We start from the raw sequence: 21,218 nt of genomic DNA, 5'->3' as shown, positions 1-21,218 counted from the left end.
GTGTGTGTGTGTGTGTGTGTGTGTGTGTGTGTGTGTGTGTGTGTGTGTGTGTGTGTGTGTGTGTGTGTGTGTGAGAGAGAGAGGACAGTGGCAACATTCCTTGCCACTTGGCAGGTCACACATTATGTTTGAGAGAGAGAGAGAGTGTGTGTGTGTGTGTGTGTGTGTGTGTGTGTGTGTGTGTGTGTGTGTGTGTGTGTGTGTGTGTGTGTGTGACACAGAGAGAGCAGCCCCGTTGGGGTGGTCATTTGGTCATTTTTGCACATTTGGTAATTTTTTACACTTGGGGGTCCCCCAGGGACCTGGGGGTCCCCGAAACTCCGGGGGTCCTTGGAGGTTGTAGTTTGGCAGGCAAGGAGTGTGTGTGCAAAATCTGGCATGGATCGGGGCAACGGTTGCAGAGATATGAGCAGGGCAAAAGTGTGACGTGTGACGTGTGACAGAGGGAGTGACGGAGGGAGTGACGGAGGGACAGCCGGTGGAGGTTTGGATAGTGTGCAAGTAACTGCGACCTACGGTCGCAATAATCTACCGAGCATATCTTCGTTGTCGGGTGAAAACCTTATATGTCCAAAACATTAACATTTTAAAGATGATTTAAACTAGTGAAAACAGCCGATCTACAAGCACACAACGCCTCGCACCGCGAGGCGTTGTGTGCTTGTAGATCAGCTGTTTTCACTACTTTTGTGCGACGGCCTTGTCTGATAAAGCAGGGCTTTACTTTTGAAACTTGGAGATACGAGGTTTCCACCCGACAACGACGATGTTAACTCATTATAAACCTGAGGACGATTCTACAAATGACTTCTAAATCGGTAGTTCTAAACAATTGTTGTACCTGGCCGGCCCAGTTAGCGCCGGGCCTTCATTTTCAGGCCTGTTGAGAACTCCACCTATTTTAGGGCTTAGGGCTTTTGCTACAGTCTGCAAACATAATATGGGAGATAATGGACTTTATTATTATTATTATTATAGGCTAAGTATAATATGACCTGCTTAATTCATTAACCATGCGTGGTGGCTGCGATTTGAAATCAGGAGGGGAGAAAAAAAAGTCTTTACAGCTTCCTTTACATTATTAGGGACACCATACGATTATTAATGAATGATCTAATTTCATTTCATTACGCACTTAATTCCCTCATAATGTATTTTTTTTTGTTTTGTTTTTTAATATTTTTGAATTCTAAATGTCTTCTAAATCCTTCTAAGGTTTTTGAAAAACACATGTTTCTACATCAGTGGAAGTTCTCAAACTTTTTCATGTCAAGGACACCCAAAATGGTATATTTGGCCACGGACCCCCATCTCAAAATATTTAGTTCCAGGGACCCCCCAGAAGCAAAATTTGAGTTACAAATGTTCACTTTAAAAATACATCTATTTAAAGATTTGCACACATTTTCGACAACTTTTCAGATCTACAAGCTCGCAGAGCGTCACTCGGTGCCGCGCTGTGAGCTTGTATATCTGCTATTTTTCAATAGCTAAAGTATCAAATAATCCCAGGCCTAAATGTGGTTAAACAGCGGCGGTGCATTCATTAACTCGCCGCGGCTGTGCTCATTTACATCATCAGTCTTAGTAAATAAACCGCTAAATTGAAAACATGAGGCGATGCAGACTTATGTGGTCCTTATGGTGGTAATTTGCGGCATAGTAAATAAGGCCCCCAGATGTTTTCTATTGGGTTTAGGGTCTGAGTGTGAATAGACTTTATCTCCTGTTCGGTGTTCATAAACCCACTAGGGTTGCTTTCAGCCAAGGAAGATCAAAGAAGGAATGGACACCGACGTCGTTTCTGAATCTGAACTAGATAGTATCGCGAGACTCTCCACCATTCCCTGTCTGGAATCCAAATCTCGCGATAGCTCAGAGACAGAAACTATACTTGCCGCTGTTTAGGTGCCTCAATAACATTATGTACTGTGCACATCGAAAAGCATGTGATTGTAAAAATACCTGTGATATGTCTTCTTTTATATTCCTGGAGCGATTATACAACAAAGGTCTCTATCGTTCAGAATAATTTTTTGTTCATGAGCTGTCGCAGCCGGCGCTCATAGACGCTAATGTTATTCACCGAACTTCCGCCACCCAAAGTGTCATGGCGGATAGGCGTGGTCACCAACGCGTCACCGGTGTCTTGCTCCTAGCTTTCAGCCCCGTCAGTCGGTCGGTCGGTCCGTCATTTTGGTCCCAAACCGCGGGCCTTATTTATCGAACTTGCGCAGACCACAAAACGGGTGTGCGGTCATCTCTTCTAAATGCAATTAGGGCTGACACGATTATGACATTTCACATGACGATTAATTGTCACTCAAATAATTGCGATTAACGATTTAATTGTGTTTTTTGTCGTTGACAATTACATTTCTGTTTGGCTTTTAGGCTTTGAAGTTGCACATGCATGGTTGATATGACACATAACCTAAATATACAAAGAAATTACTGGCATATTTGAAAACGTTATACTTAAAAAAGAACATTGATAGTGGAAATAGCCGATCTACAAGCTCACAACGTGATGCGACGCGTTGTGAGCTTGTAGATCTGCTATTTCCACTATGTTTTACTTTAAAAAGAATACATATGAACATTTTTCAACATGGAAACGATGATGACGATTATGAAAAAGAATCGTGATTATGCCAAATAATTGCGATTAGACGATTATGTAATAATTGTGACAGCCCTAAATGCAATTCTCTGCATTTATCAATTTGACGTGAGCAAAGCCAATCATCAAATCCCACGTCGAGTCTCAGCTTGGGTGCACAGGCAGCCCTAGCTCTGGTCCATCGCGTCACCTCCAGTGACGCTCTGACAGACCAAATAAAGTCAAAATAAACAAAACTACTTCACTACTGAGGGGCTCACCACCATGGAGAATAGACTTTCAACAACGCAAAACTACCTTTGGTTTGGTGAGTAGTGAAGTAGTTTTGTTTATTTTGACTGAAGTTGAACGCTCGTAGGGGCTGAGAAAACGCGGTCTATTCATTTGCCGACAGGTCTGTCAGAGCGTCACTGGAGGTGACGCGACATCAATCGGTCCGTCCAACATCAAGTCTCAGTTTGGAATACGCAAATGGTTTTCACGGTGGTGCAGCTCAGACAGAGCCCCCACCAGGAGGAGGTAGAGCCACCTAGAGCAGTGGTTCTCAACCTTTTCAGACCGGGACCCCCCAAATAATCATATTTTAACTGGGGACCCCCCACTCTGACGAGCACTAAGAGCTGACACATTACATTTTGTATGACACGGTTCTATTGTGAAAATAGTCGTGAACATCTGTGAACATCTGATGAAATCGTGAACATCTGTGTCTTCTATAACAGGGTTTCCCAAACCTTTTTGTCTCAGGGAACCCCATAAATATTTGTTTTAATCCGAGGCACCCCTACATTATAATTTTCACTCCCAGCACTTTATATTTATAGCATATCGTCGTTGTCGGGTGGAAACCTTGTATGTCCAAAACTGTTTGTTTTGTTATTTATCATCTATAAAATGTACTAAACTAGTGAAAACAGCAGATCTACAAGCACACAACGCCTCGCATCTGTGCTTGTATCGGCTGTTTTCACTAGTTTTGTGCGAGAGTCTTGTATGATGAAGCAGGGCTTTGCTTTACCAAAAGACGTACACATTTGAAACTTGGAGATACGAGGTTTCTGCCCGACAGTGACTATATTTTAGTGATTATGTTGCAAGGAAAACGTTGAGATAATAGACATTTTGGTTAGAAATGACTGAAAATAACATTGTACTTCAAGTTTAAAATGATAATAAATATTTTTTCAAGTGTCTAAATACATTCCAAACATTATCAAATGATCTCGCGGCACCCCTGGACTGCCGTCGCGGCACCCCAGGGTGCCCCGTCACCCACTTTGAAAACCCCTGACCTAGAGCAGTGGTTCTCAACCTTTTCAGATCGGGACCCCCCAAATAATCATATTTTAACTGGGGACCCCCCCCACACACACACACACACCCTGACGAGCACTAAGAGCTGAGACATTACATTTTGTATGACACGTTCTATTGTGAAAATAGTCGTGAACATCTGTGAACATCTGAAGAAATCGTGAACATCTGTGTCTTCTATAAGATTCTATAAATGTCTTCCAAATCCTTCTAAAGGTCGTTGCACACTGCTGCGTTTTTCCGTCCCAATATAGGAGCGAATTTCAGAGCACGTAAATAAAGAAATCAACCTCATGTCAATCACGTTTGCACACTGCAGCGTGTTTCAAATTTATTTTCAGACCACTGGGTCCCTTGCTCGCTCTCGCTCTCTCGCTCTCCTTGCCCTGAAAAACAAAACGGAAAAACGCGGCAGTGTGCAACCAGCTTAAGGTTTTTGAAAAACGCATGTTTAACCCATTCAGAATGGGTACACATTATTGAGTATTATTATTTGATGTTTTAACTATTAAAAAATAGCAGATATACAAGCTCACAGCACGGCACCGAGTCCCGCTTGTAGATCTGCTATTTTTGGAAAATCGTGAAATTTATAATTTTGACCCGATTCTACAAGTGTCTTTTGACTCCTTCTAAGGTTTTTTGAAAAACCTATGTTTCTATGTCAGCAATCTGGCCAGCCATCGTCAAAGAAAAGGTCCTTTTCACTTAACTGGAGCTCAGTTAGTCTGTTCTTGAGAGACTACTATGTCAGTGGTTCTCAAACTTTTTCACGTGAAGGACCCCCAAAATGATATGTATTTGGCCAAGGACCCCCATGTCAAAATATTTAGTTCCAGGGACCCCCCAAAAGCAAAATTTGAGTTACAAACGTTTGCTTTAAAAATACATATATTCAAAGATTTGCACACATTTTCATGATTTTTTCAAAAATAGCAGATCTACAAGCTTATGTATATATATCTGCTATTTTTCAATAGTTAATGGTTTAATTAAATCTAATGAAAAATGTGATCCATCTTGAAGCCTCTCCAGGACCTCTCCACGTTCCCCTCTCAGGTTGAAACATGGACAGAAAACGCCATCTCTTTCTGAAAGCCCACCGGCCCCTGGCTGGCCGGTAACCATAGCGATCGCTCTCTATTCCGTGGCCTTGTAAACAGCTCTGTCTGACCTCCTAAAGTAGACCATTAGAGGACCTCTGAGCATCAGGGACTAAATGCACACTTCTTACACGTGCACTTGAGTGAGCACGAGCAAACAATGCAAAGAGACCTGTCCGTGTGTGTTTGGGTGTGTGTGTGTGTGTGTGTGTGTGTGTGTGTGTGTGTGTGTGTGTGTGTGTGTGTGTGTGTGTGTGTGTGTGTGTGTGTGTCTGTGTCAGCGGTGCGCTGTGTCAGCGGTGATTTTTTTCACAGCACATTTTTACTTTTTAGTAAATATTTTTAGTCATATTTTAGTCATTGGAAATGTTTTAGTTTTAGTCGACTAAAACTCTAGTCGACTAAATATCATACGATTTTAGTGGACTAAATCTGCAGTTGATGTTGTCGACTAAAATGTGTATGTTTGTATGCCTTGACATAAAGACTGTTTTTACACTTGGTTACGTGCGGAAAATAGCAGATCTACAAGCACGACGCGTTGTGAGCTTGTAGATCTGCTATTTTCTAGTTTCTATTTGTTGACAACATTGTCAATATGCTTAGTCTTAGTTTTAGTCATCATAGCTTGGTTTTTATTTGGTTTTCATCAGTGAAAAAAGGTAGTCGACAAACGTTTTTCGTCGTTTTAGTTGACAAAATCAACACTGTGTGTGTGTGTGTGTGTGTGTGTGTGTGTGTGTGTGTGTGTGTGTGTGTGTGTGTGTACTTGTATTACTATGCTTGTGAGGGTGAAATTTAAGTTAAATAATAATTCTAGCTCTAGGTAATTGAGGACCGTTTTATCCGTTTTCGATAATGACTAAATTGGAGACAAAGAGGAGTAAATCATCGGCTACACTAAATTACTCAAAAGGGAGGAAGAAAAAAAGAAAGAAAGAAAAGAAGATTTTTACAGCTAAGCTTACAATTAGGAAGAGATTCATGTCAGGATTCCAGTTTTTTTTTTTTTGGGGGGGGGGGGGGGGGGGGGGGGTTGTTGTTGCCTATTAGCAGCTGTTTTCACGCCGTCCTAAACCTTTGATGTTCTCACAAGTAAAGTATTACAAACATACCTCTGTGTGTGTGTGTGTGTGTGTGTGTGTGTGTGTGTGTGTGTGTGTGTGTGTGTGTGTGTGTGCGCGCGCGCCTGTGCGTGCGTGCGTGTGTGTGTGATCAACCCCTACAACCCCACTCGTTCACTCAGATCAGCTAACACAAGGATGCTGACAGAACCCTCGCTAAAAAAAAACAGGACAAAACTCCACTCGTCCTAGACAATTCGCCCTCCTGGCCCACAAACTGTGGAATAAACTCCCTGTCGCACTTAGAACAACAGACTCACTCCCTAGCTTCCACCGTGGACTGAAGACTCACCTCTTCAGACTCCACCTTGGCCCATAGCACTTACCGTAGCACTCGCCTACCTTCAATGACCATACATGAAAGCTAGATAGCATTTTTTAGGTTTCATAAAATTAGGTTAGGTGCTCGTTCTACCTACGTTATTTTGTCTAGATTGATATTTCTATGCATTTGATGTATTGATTTTGATGTATTGATGCATTACCTTGCTTATTGTAAATAGCTCTGGATTAACCCATTTAGGCCTCGTGAAACCAGTGGAAAAATAGCAGATATACAAGGCTCGCAGCGCGGCACCGAGTGCCGCGCTGTGAGCTTGTAGATCTGTTATTTTTCAATAGTTAAAGCATTCAATAATTCTAGGCCGAGAGCGTCCGCTAAATGCCTAAATTGTAAATTGTGAAATGTTGTGTGTGAGACTGTGTGTGTTACCTTGCCTGGTTAACACTTGGGTGACTGAAAATGAAAAACTACCACTCCGCCTGCAATTATCGTTCATTTTGACCGTTAAATTTTCTCCCTTTTGGCCCAGGAGCACAACACCTCCTCCCCCTGCTGCCAGCGGGTGTTCTATTGTCTTCCGAATTTGAATTAGCATTTCAATTGACCTCTTAAATACTCTCGCTTTCAATGTTAACTTCATGGTTTAGCAGAAAAAAAACAGGCTTGGGAAAATGACACTATATAAACGCTAAGGATTTTATTCCTGTTATTTGAATAGTTATAAAAGAGAATCCCCTGGATTAGACACGGGACAACAAGCTCACCAAAGCCTGACATTAATAGACCGAACACAACAACACTCCCTGGCGGTAGTGGTGTTGTAGTACGGTCTGGCACCGATCGATTGAGATTCTATTTCCTCAACCAGCTTCAAGGGTTGGCCAATCAGGGTTGTATGCTTGGGGCACGTGGTTTCTGTAGGCTTGGGGCACGTGGTTTGGGGCACACACCAGAAATGAAAGCTCTTCCTGAAATCCCAGACTCTCTTCTCAAAACGAAGTGTGTGTGGCAATCATAGAGTATATATATAATAGAGAGCGGACCAGCCCTGCCCCCAGCTATCATTTCAATGCAAGTGCTCAGTGGCGTTTTGAAGCATGTGGAAGTAACTAATCCAGGTGCATTCTGGGGGAAATTGGCCACTACCTAGTGGCCAAAATATTTGACGTCGAGACGTAATGACGTCACGAACGACGTCGACGTCCATTGAACCCTATTGTAGATCCCAGCGGCGCGCTCTTATGCTCGTGCATGTATGTTTCAACCCGCCTGAAATTCCACCTTTGGCCAGTAGGGCGGCCGCTTCAATGTTTACAAGCCGTTCTGGGGGCTTGGTGGCAATGTGTTACCTGCTCTGCGCTGTGCTGCTGCACACAGCCGTAGATGTAGCTCAGGCCGGCCCTGGTCAGCACATAGGAGGCCTGCTCGTTGATCATGGTGTCCAGGTGAGCCTCGATCTGCAACCAGGGGCGTCACAAGGGGGGGAAAAGTGGGACTGAGTTACTAGGGCCCAAGTAGGGCATTCACCAAATATTCGAACATTTGAATATTCGAATATCAAAGTCACTATTCGACGTTTTTCACCGAAGTCGAATATTCGCTTATTTTTATTTTTGTATTGTTTTCTCTTTGAAAAAAAGATATGGTTTATAAAGCTTGGCTAGATAGGAAGTCATAAGAATGAGTTGTCAATGCCCCTGGTGGATGAATTTGTTAATGCTCTATACCGGGGGTTCTCAAACCTTTTTTTAGGCCGTGACCCCCAACATAAACATATTTGAACTGAGGACCCCCACCCTGACAAGCACTTGGAATGTAGGTATTACATTTAATGTGACTTGGTTCCGCAGGTAAATATTGTGAAAATAGCAGATCTACATGCTCACAACGCCTCGCAGTGCGAGGCGTTGTGAGCATGTAGATCGTCTATTTTCACAATGTTCGCCTCTTGCTTACTTAATATTTGACAGTTTGGCCAGTCCTGTCGAATATTCGACTATTCGAATACTTTGAGGTCGAATAATTCGCAAGGTGGAGGGGCCTTGATTATTTTATACTTTAGCTATTGAAAAATAGCAGATATACAAGCTCACGGCGCGGCACCGAGTGCCGCGCTGCGAGCTTGTGGATCTGCTATTTTTGAAAAGGCGTGAAAATGTGTGCAAATCTTTGAATATATGTATTTTTTAAGCGAATATTGTAACTAGAATTTCGCTTCTGGGGGGTCCCTGGCCAAATACATATCATTTTGGGGGTCCTTCACACAAAATGTTGAGGACCACTGACATAGAAACAGGTTTTTCAAAAAACCTTAGAAAGATTTGAAATATTCAAAGATACCGAACTCGGTGCCACGCTGTGAGCTTGTATATCTGCTATTTTTCAATAGTTTTAAAGCACAAAATAATTGAAGTGAATCCTTGTACCCAGGGCCCAGAATGTGGTGCGACACCCCTGTCTGCAACACAGAGGTGGAGGGGGAGAGGGTACACGCGGCCCGCTAGCAGTAGCATTGTGCGCTGATAGCACTTGTGCCTAATGGAGAAGCTGCTGCTTTGGTTTCATTGAAAATGAAACCAACATAGGAGGTCCAGGGTCCTTTGTGTATAATGGATGTGCAGAGAATATAATGGTAGTAGTGCTTTGGAGTCTGAAGGACAAAAGAGACCCCCTTTCCAATGAAACATTTAGACACTGACGAGTTTTCTATGGGTCTTGGGTGAATGGATTCGGAATAATTATCTATTGTAAAGCCCACAATGCTGCTAATAACGGGATGCTGAGGTAATTCTGTAACCCATGGTGTTTGGCGATTGGTAGAAAGGGATGAAGGTGTTGAGTGAATTTGTTTGCCATGAAAACCAGAAAAAGCAGGAACACGGCATTAGCGTATGTTTTGAAACGGTATATGTAAAGTACAGTACATATACTATTATGTTAATGGTAAATGGTGCATTTATATAGTGCCTTTTTCCAAGGCGCTTTACAGAGATCGTATATTACATTCACCCATTTACTCACACATTCATACACCGATGGCGGAGGAAACCATGCAAGGCACCAACCTGCTCACCGGGAGCAACTAGGGGTTCAGAGTCTTGCTCAAGGACTCTTCAACACTAACTCTGGGAGAGCCCGGGATCGAACTGGGAACTCGAATAGGTGAATCTAATGCACAATCATTGTAAAGCGCCTTGGATGAAAGCGCTAATATAAATGCACCGTTTACAGTATAATTGATCCTTTGTGTGAAATTGCTGCATTGCTGCTGTATATCTGTCCACTGAAAAGGAGGCAATTTTTTTTACATCAACCACCAAGTTTGTTGTACCATATAGGCACAGGATTCATGAAGTTTGTTGGTACGCTTTAACTCATTGATTGCCATTTTCAAAATGGCCACCAAGTTCCTCACTGCCACGTTCCTAAATTTCTAGATGATGCTTTCAAACAAAAAAATCCGCTTGGAAATCCGTTCAGGCATTCATGAGATAAGAGGCCTTCAAAGTCAGACAAAACAAACACTGCCACCTTCCTAAATTTCTAGTGCACGGATCAATTTTTAGTGCACGGATCGTGCACGCCCATGCCTAGATGATGCACCATATGTGTAGTACTTTTTAACAGCTTTCAAACAAAAAAATCCATTGGAAATCCGTTCAGGCATTCATGAGATAGAAGCCTTCAAAGTGAGACAAAACAAACATTTTGCCATTTTGAAAGATGTGTTTGTTATGGGGCTAAACATGCAATTTCGCAATTGCGATCATGCCTAATACATTTTAGGCATTTTTGGTTTTTTTTTAATAAAAAAAAAAATTTGAAAAAAAATAAATAAAAAAAAATATATATATATATATATATATATATATATCAGAGGTTGCGCTAGGATTTTTAACAGCCGGTCACCGTGACCGGCATGATTAAAATGTATCGGACATCTGATAAAAATACCGGACATAATAATTTTAATGCATGGATGACAAGCAGGTGCAAAAACATAGCCAATAACAACAGTTTAAGTCCTGCTGTATAGTTGGGACTGAACTAATTGAATGTAAAGGAGTAGTAGGCTGTACAAAAAACATACAGCTTCCGAAGCTGTATGTTTTGATGATGATCGATCATCTTGCATAAGGAAATTAATTATATTGGACTACTCACGCAGGCTGTGTGTTTGCACAGATACTGCATGGTTTCATAACAAGTTGTTTCTGTTCTGCATCATATTTCAGGCCAACACATAATAATGTACAGAATAATGAGAAATAGTCTGAAAGTGGGGTCTGCGCAATGTTTCATAGGTTGATAGATTAATCTGGCCAGAAAGGAATCAATTATAGACTACTCACTAGTATGGTCGAGTGGTCACGATCATCCTGCATCTCTGTTATGCAACTTTGGGAAGGTTGAAAATGCTTTGGTGGTGATCTTGTACAGTTTCCATAACATCTCCTCATAAAGAACTTCAATCGAGTGTATAAAGTTTGTTTTATATGGGTTGTAGTTGTCCTGCGTGCCTTCAATAATTCCCATGGGTTCACAGTGCGCATTGCAAAATGACGCTGAAATGGACTGCTGTCTTCTCTCTCCCCCAGCGCCCCATTCGCAAATTAATGTTTAGGCTAAACAGTTCTGATAATACAACTTATTTTTGACTGTCCATTCATGTACTATAACTTAAACTGCGCGCTCATATTCCAAAACCAAGGCAGCTCATAGAGAGCATAGCGACAACATAACAAACCGACAACTAGGCCTACCCAGCAACAACTATCATTTCCTGTCTTACCTTCACAATAAAGTGTCTCCCGTTCACCTCCCAATGCAGCTTATTTCACACAGGTTATTATTTACAGGAAAAAGTGTAACTTAACCCGTGTGTGTTTGTGCAACCAGACGTGCATGTGAGAGAGAGTGATGAGGGAGAGAGAGAGAGAGAGAGAGAGACATTGAGAAAGAGAGAGAGAGAGAGAGAGAGAGAGAGAGAGAGATTTGCGGTGAACTGCCGTGTCATTTTCAATCGGTCCTTATGTCCGATGAGGTTTATATTTTCCGGTCTTTGTCATTATAAATCGGTCAAATCCGGCAATTTCCGGTCTAACGCAATCTCTGATATATATATATATGTTACAGGGTAACTGGGTAACTCAGGGAGACCTAGGTAAGAGCGCTCGTTTTGTAGTTCACCACACACTAATCACCACCAGATGGCGACGCAGCCATTCAATAGTGAAGGCGCTGACGTCACTCGTTTGCGACTCTCTTTCTTTATTTACTAGCCTAGCCTAGCCTAGCCTAGCCTAGCCTAGCCTAGCTTAGCCATTAGCTCCATTGTAGTCACTTGGACAGGGCGTTTATCGTGGGCTTGCCCAGGCCTTACGGCCTGGGCATAAATATAACGATTGCATTCACCACGGCTTCGTAACTCGCGCGGCGCTCCGCCGGCCGCGCGGCCCTGGTCCGCTCTTCGCGGCCACTCGCGCCTGCGGCGCTCGGGGGCGAAGAGCAGGACCAAGGTCCGCTGGCCTTCGCGCCGCTTGCAATGTCGTGGACAATCGAGTGGCTCCGCCAGTCCGCCTGGAGGACGTTGTTGTGGCGACCGCTTGTTCCGCCCTGTGCGGCACGGCAAGCGCTCCGTTTCTCTAATTCTCTGAGACGCAAAAAAAAAACGTGACATATATATATATATATATATATATATATATATATATGTCACGGTTTGATAGAGAAACAGCACGGTCGAGAAACGGAGCACTCGTCGTGCGGCACGGGGCGGAACAAGCGGTCGCTTTGAGCCAAAACAACGTCCTCCAGGCGGAGCCGCTCGATTGTCCACGACATTGCAAGCGGCGCGAAGGCCAGCGGAGCGCCGCGCGAGTTACGAAGCCGTGGTGAATGCAATCGTTATATTTATGCCCAGGCCGTAAGGCCTGGGCAAGCCCACGATAAACGCCCTGTCCAAGTGACTACAATGGAGCGCTCCCTAGCTCATAGTAAGCTAATGGCTAAACACTGCCGAGCTAGGCTAGTAAATAAAGAAAGAGAGTCGCAAACGAGTGATGTCAGCGCCTTCACTAGTGAATGGCTGTCGTCGCCATCTGGTGGTGATTGGTGTGTGGTGAACGACAAAACAAGCGCTCTTACAATGAACGTACTGAGTTACCCAAACATACTGTAACATATATATATATTAAGGGTGGGGAAGTTAACGCGATATTAACTAATTAACGCAAAATCCTTTTATCAGCGATAATATTTTTAATGCGCGATTAACGCGGTGATTTTTGCCCTTCGGTGCAGTGAGTTTTGAGCCTCGGTGGACCCCGTAGTCAGGAAGCGAATGCAGCCCGCAGTGCAGAGACACGCAGTAGTAAACAAGACAGTCACACAGACAGTCAGAGCGGTGGAGGTTTTGGGACACAGGCAGGGGCAGACAGACAACCACGGTTGCACTCAGAGACTATTGGACTTCACTCAGTAATCACAGTTCTCTCGAGAACACAGCACATTATTTTGACGGGGAGTGGAGGCTTCTGTTGCATGGGCTGACTGTTATCATGAAGACGTTAGCTTCACGTTAGCTTCAGACGTAGCCTACTAGCCTACTAGCCCTGGAACTTGTCTGTGCTTGTCTGCCCCAAAGCCTCCACCATGCGTGTAGCCGGAGAGTGTATCATTGAAAATAAAGTCAGCAAACTGCTGATCACCGACAGTGCACACAACATGATCGCAGGGGCCAGGGAACTGGATGGGCATAATGCCTTGTGCCACACATCTTCTGCGAGCTATAGCCTATAATCTCCAAGCAATACCACCGCAATGTGTGGCGTCGTCACGTTAATGTTAATGTATTGTTAATCTAAGGCTACCAACGAGCCATCACAGTGTCTACATAATAACAGGGTTTATCAAAGTGAACTAGGGGTGCCATAATCTTAACACCAGTCCAGGGTGCGTTGCCTCAGAATACTTTGATAATGTTTCAAATGTAGCCTATCAATATTACTTCAGTTAAACCTAGAGCCTCTATGCTTTGTAAAACGCTGCACTGTACTTGAGTAATTTTTCCATACACAAACGCTTCACAAAATAAAAGATTAGAAGCTCACAACGCATCTTATGTGAGCTTGTAGATCGGCTATTTTTGGTGAATGTTCCACCCAGAATATGGATGCTGTGGTTAAAGTGATTAAATGCCAGGTAAAAATGTAATTTATTTCTAATCTGTCCTAATGGAAACGCAAATTTTGCCTCAGAATACTTTGATAATATTTAAAATGTAGCCTATCAATATTACTTCAGTTAAACCTAGAGCCTCTATGCTTTGTAAAACGCTGCACTGTACTTGAGTAATTTTTCCATACACAAACTCTTCACAAAATAAAAGATTACAAGCTCACAACGCATCTTATTGTGAGCTTGTAGATCAGCTATTTTTGGTGAATGTTCCCCCCAGAATAGGGATGCTGGGGTTAAAGTGATTAAATGTATAAAAGTTAATTTAAATCTGTCCTAATGGAAACATTTTCTCGAATATTCTGGACAGTAAGCCTATTTGTCATATAGAATTTGAATAGACTAGGTATTTGTCTACCTCCCATGTTGATATGAGTATTATATATCTGTTTAAGGTAGTTTTAGAACAGATGAAAAATATGCGATTAATTTGCGATTAATCGTGATTAATTATGGACAATCGTGCGATTAATTCGATTAAATATTTTAATCGATCCCCAGCCCTAATATATATTATATATATTTTTTTTTTCAAAATGGCTGCCAACTCGGGAAACTCGGGCTGTGGCAGCCTGGGACTACTGTAATAACTCGGGAAACTCGGGCCTTGGCAATCAATGAGTTTTTAAAATTAATTTACTCAGATAAATAACTTGATCTCCAAGTTGCTTCTTGCAAAGCGCACTTATCATAGAAAATATAGGATTTTCCAATGCTAAAAGGGTGGCATTTGTTCCTTCAGTGGGAATATGTGTGGCAAATTTCAAGGTAATCTCAAGCTGCGTTTATGATTTGAGTTGTTTAAAAACTGAGAAATTCTGCAAACTTTGGACGGCAATATTAGCCAATTAGGATGGAATATGAAATATCTTACAGATCGGTCTTGATCACATGACTACTGTGTAGTGATTTGTGTGATTGTTGGAGAACATCTGATGGAGTAATAGCAAAGAACCTCCTGGTGGCGCAATGTAAAATGCAAAATAAAAACGAATGTGAAAAATGCAGGGCAAAGGTTTTTCCTTAGCCTCTAGGGAGTGCGCAACTGCGCATACAAGGTTTTGCACTGATTGGTGGAGTTAAAGGTAAAAACACAAAGCGCCACCATGAGGCTGATTTGAGAAATTTGAAGTGACAATTCTTCCTCTGCCAAGTGGGAACGTGCGTGCCTAATTTCACCAAGATCTATGCTGTGTTCATGATTTGAGGCATTTTGTTCCAAACAGAAAAATAGAGATTTCAGCCCCTGCCTCTCTAACATTCTCTGCACGTCCCTGATGAACACTGCATGCATGTTATTAATTATTACCTGGAACTCCAGCATCTCCAGCCTCTTGTCGGTGAACTCAAAGAGAGCCAGCGTGGTCTTCATGACGTACAGGGAGTTCACCATGTAGGTGGCCATGTCCGCCGTGCCCAGGTTACTGGCTGAGACGGTGCACAGCTGGAGTAGAGGGTCCAGGATGCAAGACAACACCTGACGATGGAGACGCAGAGAAAAGGGCAGGCTCAGTGAAAATTATACCAACAACAACTTTTGTTTAATTGAAAAGGAAACACAGTATGACTTCAAACACATTCAACATGTACAATTGCCAGTGAATATCTTCCAAGTAGCAGTGCACTAAGATAATGAAGGTCCATTTCTACACCTCCGGGTTAAAGGGGTTGACACTAAGTTAAGGTCTCAGAGGGACTTGCGAAAGGTAAGGCATGGGTCTTCAACAGGGGGGTATGGGACCCCTAGGGGGTCCACAGAGTTACTATAGAAAGTGATAGAAAGTTTTTTTCTCCTTTGCTATATTAACCACTTGAACCCTAGAGTCCATATTCTGAGAACTTTAGCCAAAAACAGCTGCGAGGCGTTGTGACCTTGTAGATCGGCTATTTTCGGAAAGAGCTTTGGTGTAGAGGGGAAAAAGAGCAGACTAAGTACAGAGTGAAATGTCAAATGTATTTTTTTGGTGCGCTGGTACAGGGGCTGCACCGCGACTCAGCGTGTCACGTATGCCTTGATGTGTTACAAATGTTTGTATATATGTTTTGAATACATGACTGCTGTGTCGTAAGACAAATTTCAGTGTGAACTGACAATAAAGTACTATATCATATCATATCATATTAAGTATTGACGGTTCAAGTGGTTAAATATCTGAAAACACAAATTGACATGAATCCAAAATACACTGAAAGATTGTGCTGTCAAACAATGACACTATATGGAATCTATGGTTGTGGGGGTCCCTGCTTCATCTCTCTCTCAACTAAGAGGTCCTTGGCCTGAAAACATTGAAGACCCCTGGAGTAAGGAGTGGAGTGGGGGTTTACCTGGGCAAAGTCTGCTTGCCGCGCGTCCAGGGGGACCACGGAGGAGTCGTGGGAGGCCAGCACCTCTCGGAGCAGGGCCAGGGTCTGGGTGAGGGAGGCTGTGGGGCCCAGGTCAGGAGGGGGGAGCTCCACCTAGCAGGGACAGCACCACAACCAACAACTCAATGACTGGAAGGAGGGTTAGAGGGACTCGATCCCAGGGCTCCTTCCTTGAGGGACAGACTGGAAATGACTGCGATACTTGCCGTTCGACCACTTGAACCCCAGCATTCCTATTAGTCTAGGCCAGGGGTCTTCAACGTTTTCAGGCCGGGGACCCCCAAACTGATGGGGAGATGGAGCAGGGACCCCCTACCACCTCGTAGGGTGGGGGGGTCGGGGCTACGACATATTTTTTATTTTAAACATGTACAAGTTACAGCGAGCAGGGTGGGCCGTACCACTATACCATTTCTAAACATACTACTTATTAAATGTCAATAATATCAACAATCTGTCAATTGCATAGTAATCATGTATTCAAGCTATTCAAAATGGATATAATCATGATTTATTTTTTAACATAAATGTGAAAAAAAAAACATTTTTTGAAATGTTTTTTTTTTTTTTTTTTTTTTTTTTTAAGCAATGATTTCGCGGACCCCCTGCAGTACCTCCGCGGACCCCCTAGGGGTCGCGGACCCCCTGTTGAAGACCCCTGGTCTAGGCGTTTCGGGCAGTATTTTGATGGAATCGTGCACTTTATGAAAGAAGCATGACATTTGGCACACAGTTCGAACATGCCATATGGAACATTTTTGGCTATATGGGCATCGCAGATTTGTCTTGGGAAACTTGTGGGAGCCAATTAAAGTTGGGCTCTCATAGACTTTACTATAGAGTAAAATAATACAAAAAATAAATATGCTTTAAGTAGCATGTGAGGGGTCAAACTAGGTGTTTGGGGGATTCTGAATCCAATGCAAACTAAAAAAAACATTCCTTGGGCTAAAAACGGACCCCATAAATCTATGGTTTACTGATGAGTCATCACTTTTCAAAGTTTAGTGGCGGCCGTTTCTCGGAAAGGAATGTTTTTCGTGCAAAACAAATGCTTGCATTGGATTTAGAATCCCGAATAACACCTAGTTTGACCCCTCACATGCTACTTAAAGCATATTTATTTTTTGTATTTATTTGACTATAGTAAAGTCTATGAGAGCAACTTTGATTGGCTCCCACAAGTTTCCCAAAACAAATCTGCGATGCCCCTATAGCCAAAAATGTTCCATATGGCATGTTCTAACTGTGTGCCAAATGTCATGCTTCTTTCATAAAGTGCACAATGTTTGCCTGAAACGCTCTGACTATATGCTGTTTTGTGAGGATTTTACATTTATACAGTATATCGTTTTGATGATCTTAACGGATTTGTTAGTCTGGTTGCCCTCAGGGTTCCCAAACATTTTTACCAATTCATTTCCAAAACTTTTCCAGAATATTTAACCCAATTTCCAAGACTATATAACATTAATTCAGCTCAATAACGAGTCGCTTACTCCTATGCGCAATGCCTAAAGACAGGTAGTGTATGCCAGTGGTTCTCAACCTTTTCAGGCCGTGACCCCCGAAATAATCATATTTGAACTAGGAACTCCGGCACCCTGACGAGCACTAAGAGTTGAGGAATTTTGTATAATACAGTTGTATTGTGAAAATAGCAGATCTACATGCTCACAACGCCTCACGTTTGGAGGCGTTGTGAGCATGTAGATCGGCTATTTTCACACTTTCTCCCTCTAATATTTGACAATTTGGCCAATGTGTAATTGGTTAGTTGAGAGGTATACATTTTTTCCAGGACCTTCCAGGACCCTTGATCAATTTCAAAACTTTTCCAGTACTGGAAGAATATTTTTCTAATTTCAAAATAATTCTAATTTCATGACCGTGGGAACCCTGTGCCCTGCTGACTTTATTCCATCCATCCATCCATCCATCCATCCATCTTTCTTACTTTCTTTCCCCTCATAGATGAACTTTATTTTGCCACGCTACTCCTCCCAGTTCCACCGGCTTCATCGGGAATCGATTCCTTGCATTTGGCTAAGTCAAGAGATACGTTATATAATTTAATTTATATACATTTATTCTCCATTGACTTCAATTAAAATTTGAACTTTTCTCAAATATGGAGATGACTGACATCATATTATGTCTGACATCATAGACCTGCACGCAAGACTGACACAGTATGTCCATATCAGAGTCATCTAATCAGAGAGTTCTGCCACTGCGGGGTCAGAAACAGCGCTGGTCACGTGGTTCACTGTCACTTTACACCTCGTAGACTTCAATGCATTCTGTAAACTTCCGGTTTGCGGCCCCTTCCACACACACAGCGTAATCTATAGCCTTCGGGCGGGCAAGCGCTCTTCAAAACAGATCCAAATCATTAACAATTACCTCGTACTGAGGGCCGTGTCAGACCAAAACATGCAGAGGGCTCCAACGACCAACGACAGCGAATAGCCTTTTGTTTTTTCTTCCTCCCCCCCTCCCCCTTTAACCTATTTAGGCTTGGAATTATTTAATGATTTAACTATTGAAAAATAGCAGATATACAAGCTCACAGCGCGGCACCGAGTGCCGCGCTGCGAGCTTGTAGATCTGCTATTTTTGAAAAAGAGTCGTGAAAATGTGTGCACATCTTTGAATATATGCATTTTTAAAGTGAACATTTGCAACTCAAATTTTGTGTCTGAGGGGTCCCTGGAACTAAATATTTTGAGATGGGGGTCCGTGGCCAAATACATATCATTTTTGGGGTCCAAAGTTTGAGCACCACTGACATAGAAACATAGGGTTTTTCAAAAAACCTTGGAAGGATTCAGAAGACACTTATAGAATCGGGTCAAAATATTCAACACACACAAGCTCGAGCTTGTGTATCTGCTTTTTTTTAATAGTTAAAGCATAAAATAATGCGTAATAATGCGTACCCGTTCTTAAAGGCTTAATGAAGAGACACTTTCATTTCACTGCCCTCAGACAGAGAAGCGGGGCCCCTCCAGCCACCTCCAGCCACCTAATAGGAATGATTACCAGAGAGAGAGGGCCTGTGTTCCTGGTCCTGGGATTTGATTAGCACCTCGCTAAAGCCGATAAGATTCTTGGTAGCGCTATTGATCGGGGCAGTGGCCGGATACCCCCCCCCCCCCCCCCCCCCAACCCCCCACCCCCCGCTGCTGTGGTTGTAGCTTGTGTAAATTGGATGCCGATTTGAGGGTGGGCTGGGTGTTTTTGGACAGCAGACTGACAAAGCCACCGTGTTTACAGAGCCTCGTCATCCTCGAGGTTTGGACGACAGCAGCGATACGGTCATTCTAAACTTGTTTGTTTGTATTTTATTTGGAAAATGCAGTTTAACTCTTAACTCTTAAAGCATAGTCTAGTGAGTCTCTCCCCTTGCCATTGATTTCGAGCGTTTTTACTAACCTTCGAAGATCCACAACGCGCATGTAAACAACGCGTGTTTCCTAAACCCACCAGGCTTGAGTTAAGACCCGCCTCGCGGAAACGCCCCTCTCAATAATCTTAAGTATGAAAGTGCATATATGAACGTTAGTGCTCTTAGTGTTTTTTTTTTTTTTGTTGTTGTTGGTCAAAACAAGCTTTTTTTCTACAGACCCTCGCTAAAGCCCGGATGACCGCGGATATAATGTTATTTTTCCGGGGGAGAGAAGAGAGATGGGTCTTTCCAAAGTCACCTCCGTTGTTTCCTAAACCCACCAGGCTTGAGTTAAGACCCGCCTTGCGGAAACGCGAGAACTTCCAGGAGTGGCTGAAGTCCTTGCCGGACACATGGAGGGTGGATAAAGTCACACCTAGTAAAGGCATGAAGACAATCTTAAAACTTGTACTGAGAAAAGCTTGCACTTGCACAATGCACAGCTATTAATTTGTCACTACAGTGCTCAAAATAAACTGTGCTAAAAAAAGCTCACTTAAAAGGGAAAACTTTGTAACTTTGCTAAAGAGAAAAACGTACTGAGAAAGCTATTAACAATATCTTTTTCACATGTACAAAGATTCCTTTTTGCAATTCCAAAAGTTATTCGTACCCTTTCACGCGATGTCCTTTTGCAAGAGCTTCCGACATATTATTATTTATTATTTATTATTATTATTATCGTCATTTCTTTAAAACCACATTGACCCTGGCATCCCTATTTTGGGCATGTCATTTACGGACGGAAATTCGAAAGTACATTGAAAAATGAAAAAGAAAATAAGGCCTAAGTGGCTTGGGAGAACACAGCGTACTCTCTCGTTCTTCTATCCTAATAAGTCGGACATAATGGCCCGCGTTGTACAGTGGGCAGCAAGAGAAGGCACAACAAAAGTATGGCAAAAATGTATGCACGTAAAATACTCAATTTAATCACTGCAATGCATTCATACTGAATAGGGATGGGACGATAAGCGATATTAACGTGTATCATGATAAGACACACTCACGATAATCGTATCGCGGAGATTTAATAATGTATCGTGATATCGTCCTTCGTCTTGCACTGGGATCAATTCACCTTTAATTTTCCGAGCTGCATATCCGGTACCACTTAAACCCTCTATAATTGATAAAAGTTACTTATAATATATGTACTTGATACAGTCTTTTTTTCACTCTATCAAATGCCTTGCCAAAAAAATTGCCGATCTACAAGCTCACAACAACACGTCGCAACGTGACGCATTGTGAGCTTGTAGATCAGCTATTTTTCGGAAAATATTCCGCCCCAGGATAATGGGATTTTGATTATCGCGATAATATCGTAAATCGTGATTTCTTTTGTCACAATAATCGTGATATGAAATGTTCATATATCGTCCCATCCCTAACACTGAATGCTTAAGCTTTTATCAGAGTCCAGGGTGAAGAGCTATTCACTTCACCGCGGTGTAGTTTTCTAGCTATCACCTAAAATACAAAGCCTAGGTGATAGCTAGGAAACTACAACGTGGTGAAGTGAATAGCTCTTCACCCTGGACTCTGATAGAGGCTTTAGTTTCCGGTACCTTGTCCATGAGTCTGCTTGCATGAAGGCTCAGGCTGTTGAAGAACATCTTCTTGCTCAGGATGTGCATCTCCTCCATGGTGATGAGCAACGAGCCCACGCTGGTCCCAATGATGGAACTGCATTGGTGCACAGTGGACACAC

At 42.7% G+C, this 21,218-nt stretch overlaps 1 protein-coding gene across 2 annotated transcripts in view; it reads right to left on the bottom strand.

Annotated features, from left to right (window-relative positions):
* Window positions 1–21,218, bottom strand: part of cog6 (component of oligomeric golgi complex 6) — an 88,518-nt gene that overhangs the window by 17,940 nt on the left and 49,360 nt on the right. For both annotated transcript variants that reach the window (XM_080730998.1, XM_080730999.1), the window contains 4 exons: window positions 21,076–21,193; window positions 16,015–16,146; window positions 14,996–15,163; window positions 7,797–7,904 (listed from right to left, as the gene is read on the bottom strand). In XM_080730998.1, the coding sequence (XP_080587124.1) occupies window positions 7,797–7,904; window positions 14,996–15,163; window positions 16,015–16,146; window positions 21,076–21,193 (526 nt within the window). The remainder of the gene's footprint in view (window positions 1–7,796; window positions 7,905–14,995; window positions 15,164–16,014; window positions 16,147–21,075; window positions 21,194–21,218) is intronic.

The sequence above is a fragment of the Nannobrachium achirus genome (genome assembly GCF_963921795.1).
Source record: "Nannobrachium achirus genome assembly, chromosome: 8".
NCBI classification, from domain to species: domain Eukaryota; kingdom Metazoa; phylum Chordata; class Actinopteri; order Myctophiformes; family Myctophidae; genus Nannobrachium; species Nannobrachium achirus.
Note: the sequence above shows the minus strand (reverse complement) of the source record. Positions and strands in the feature narration are given on the sequence as shown.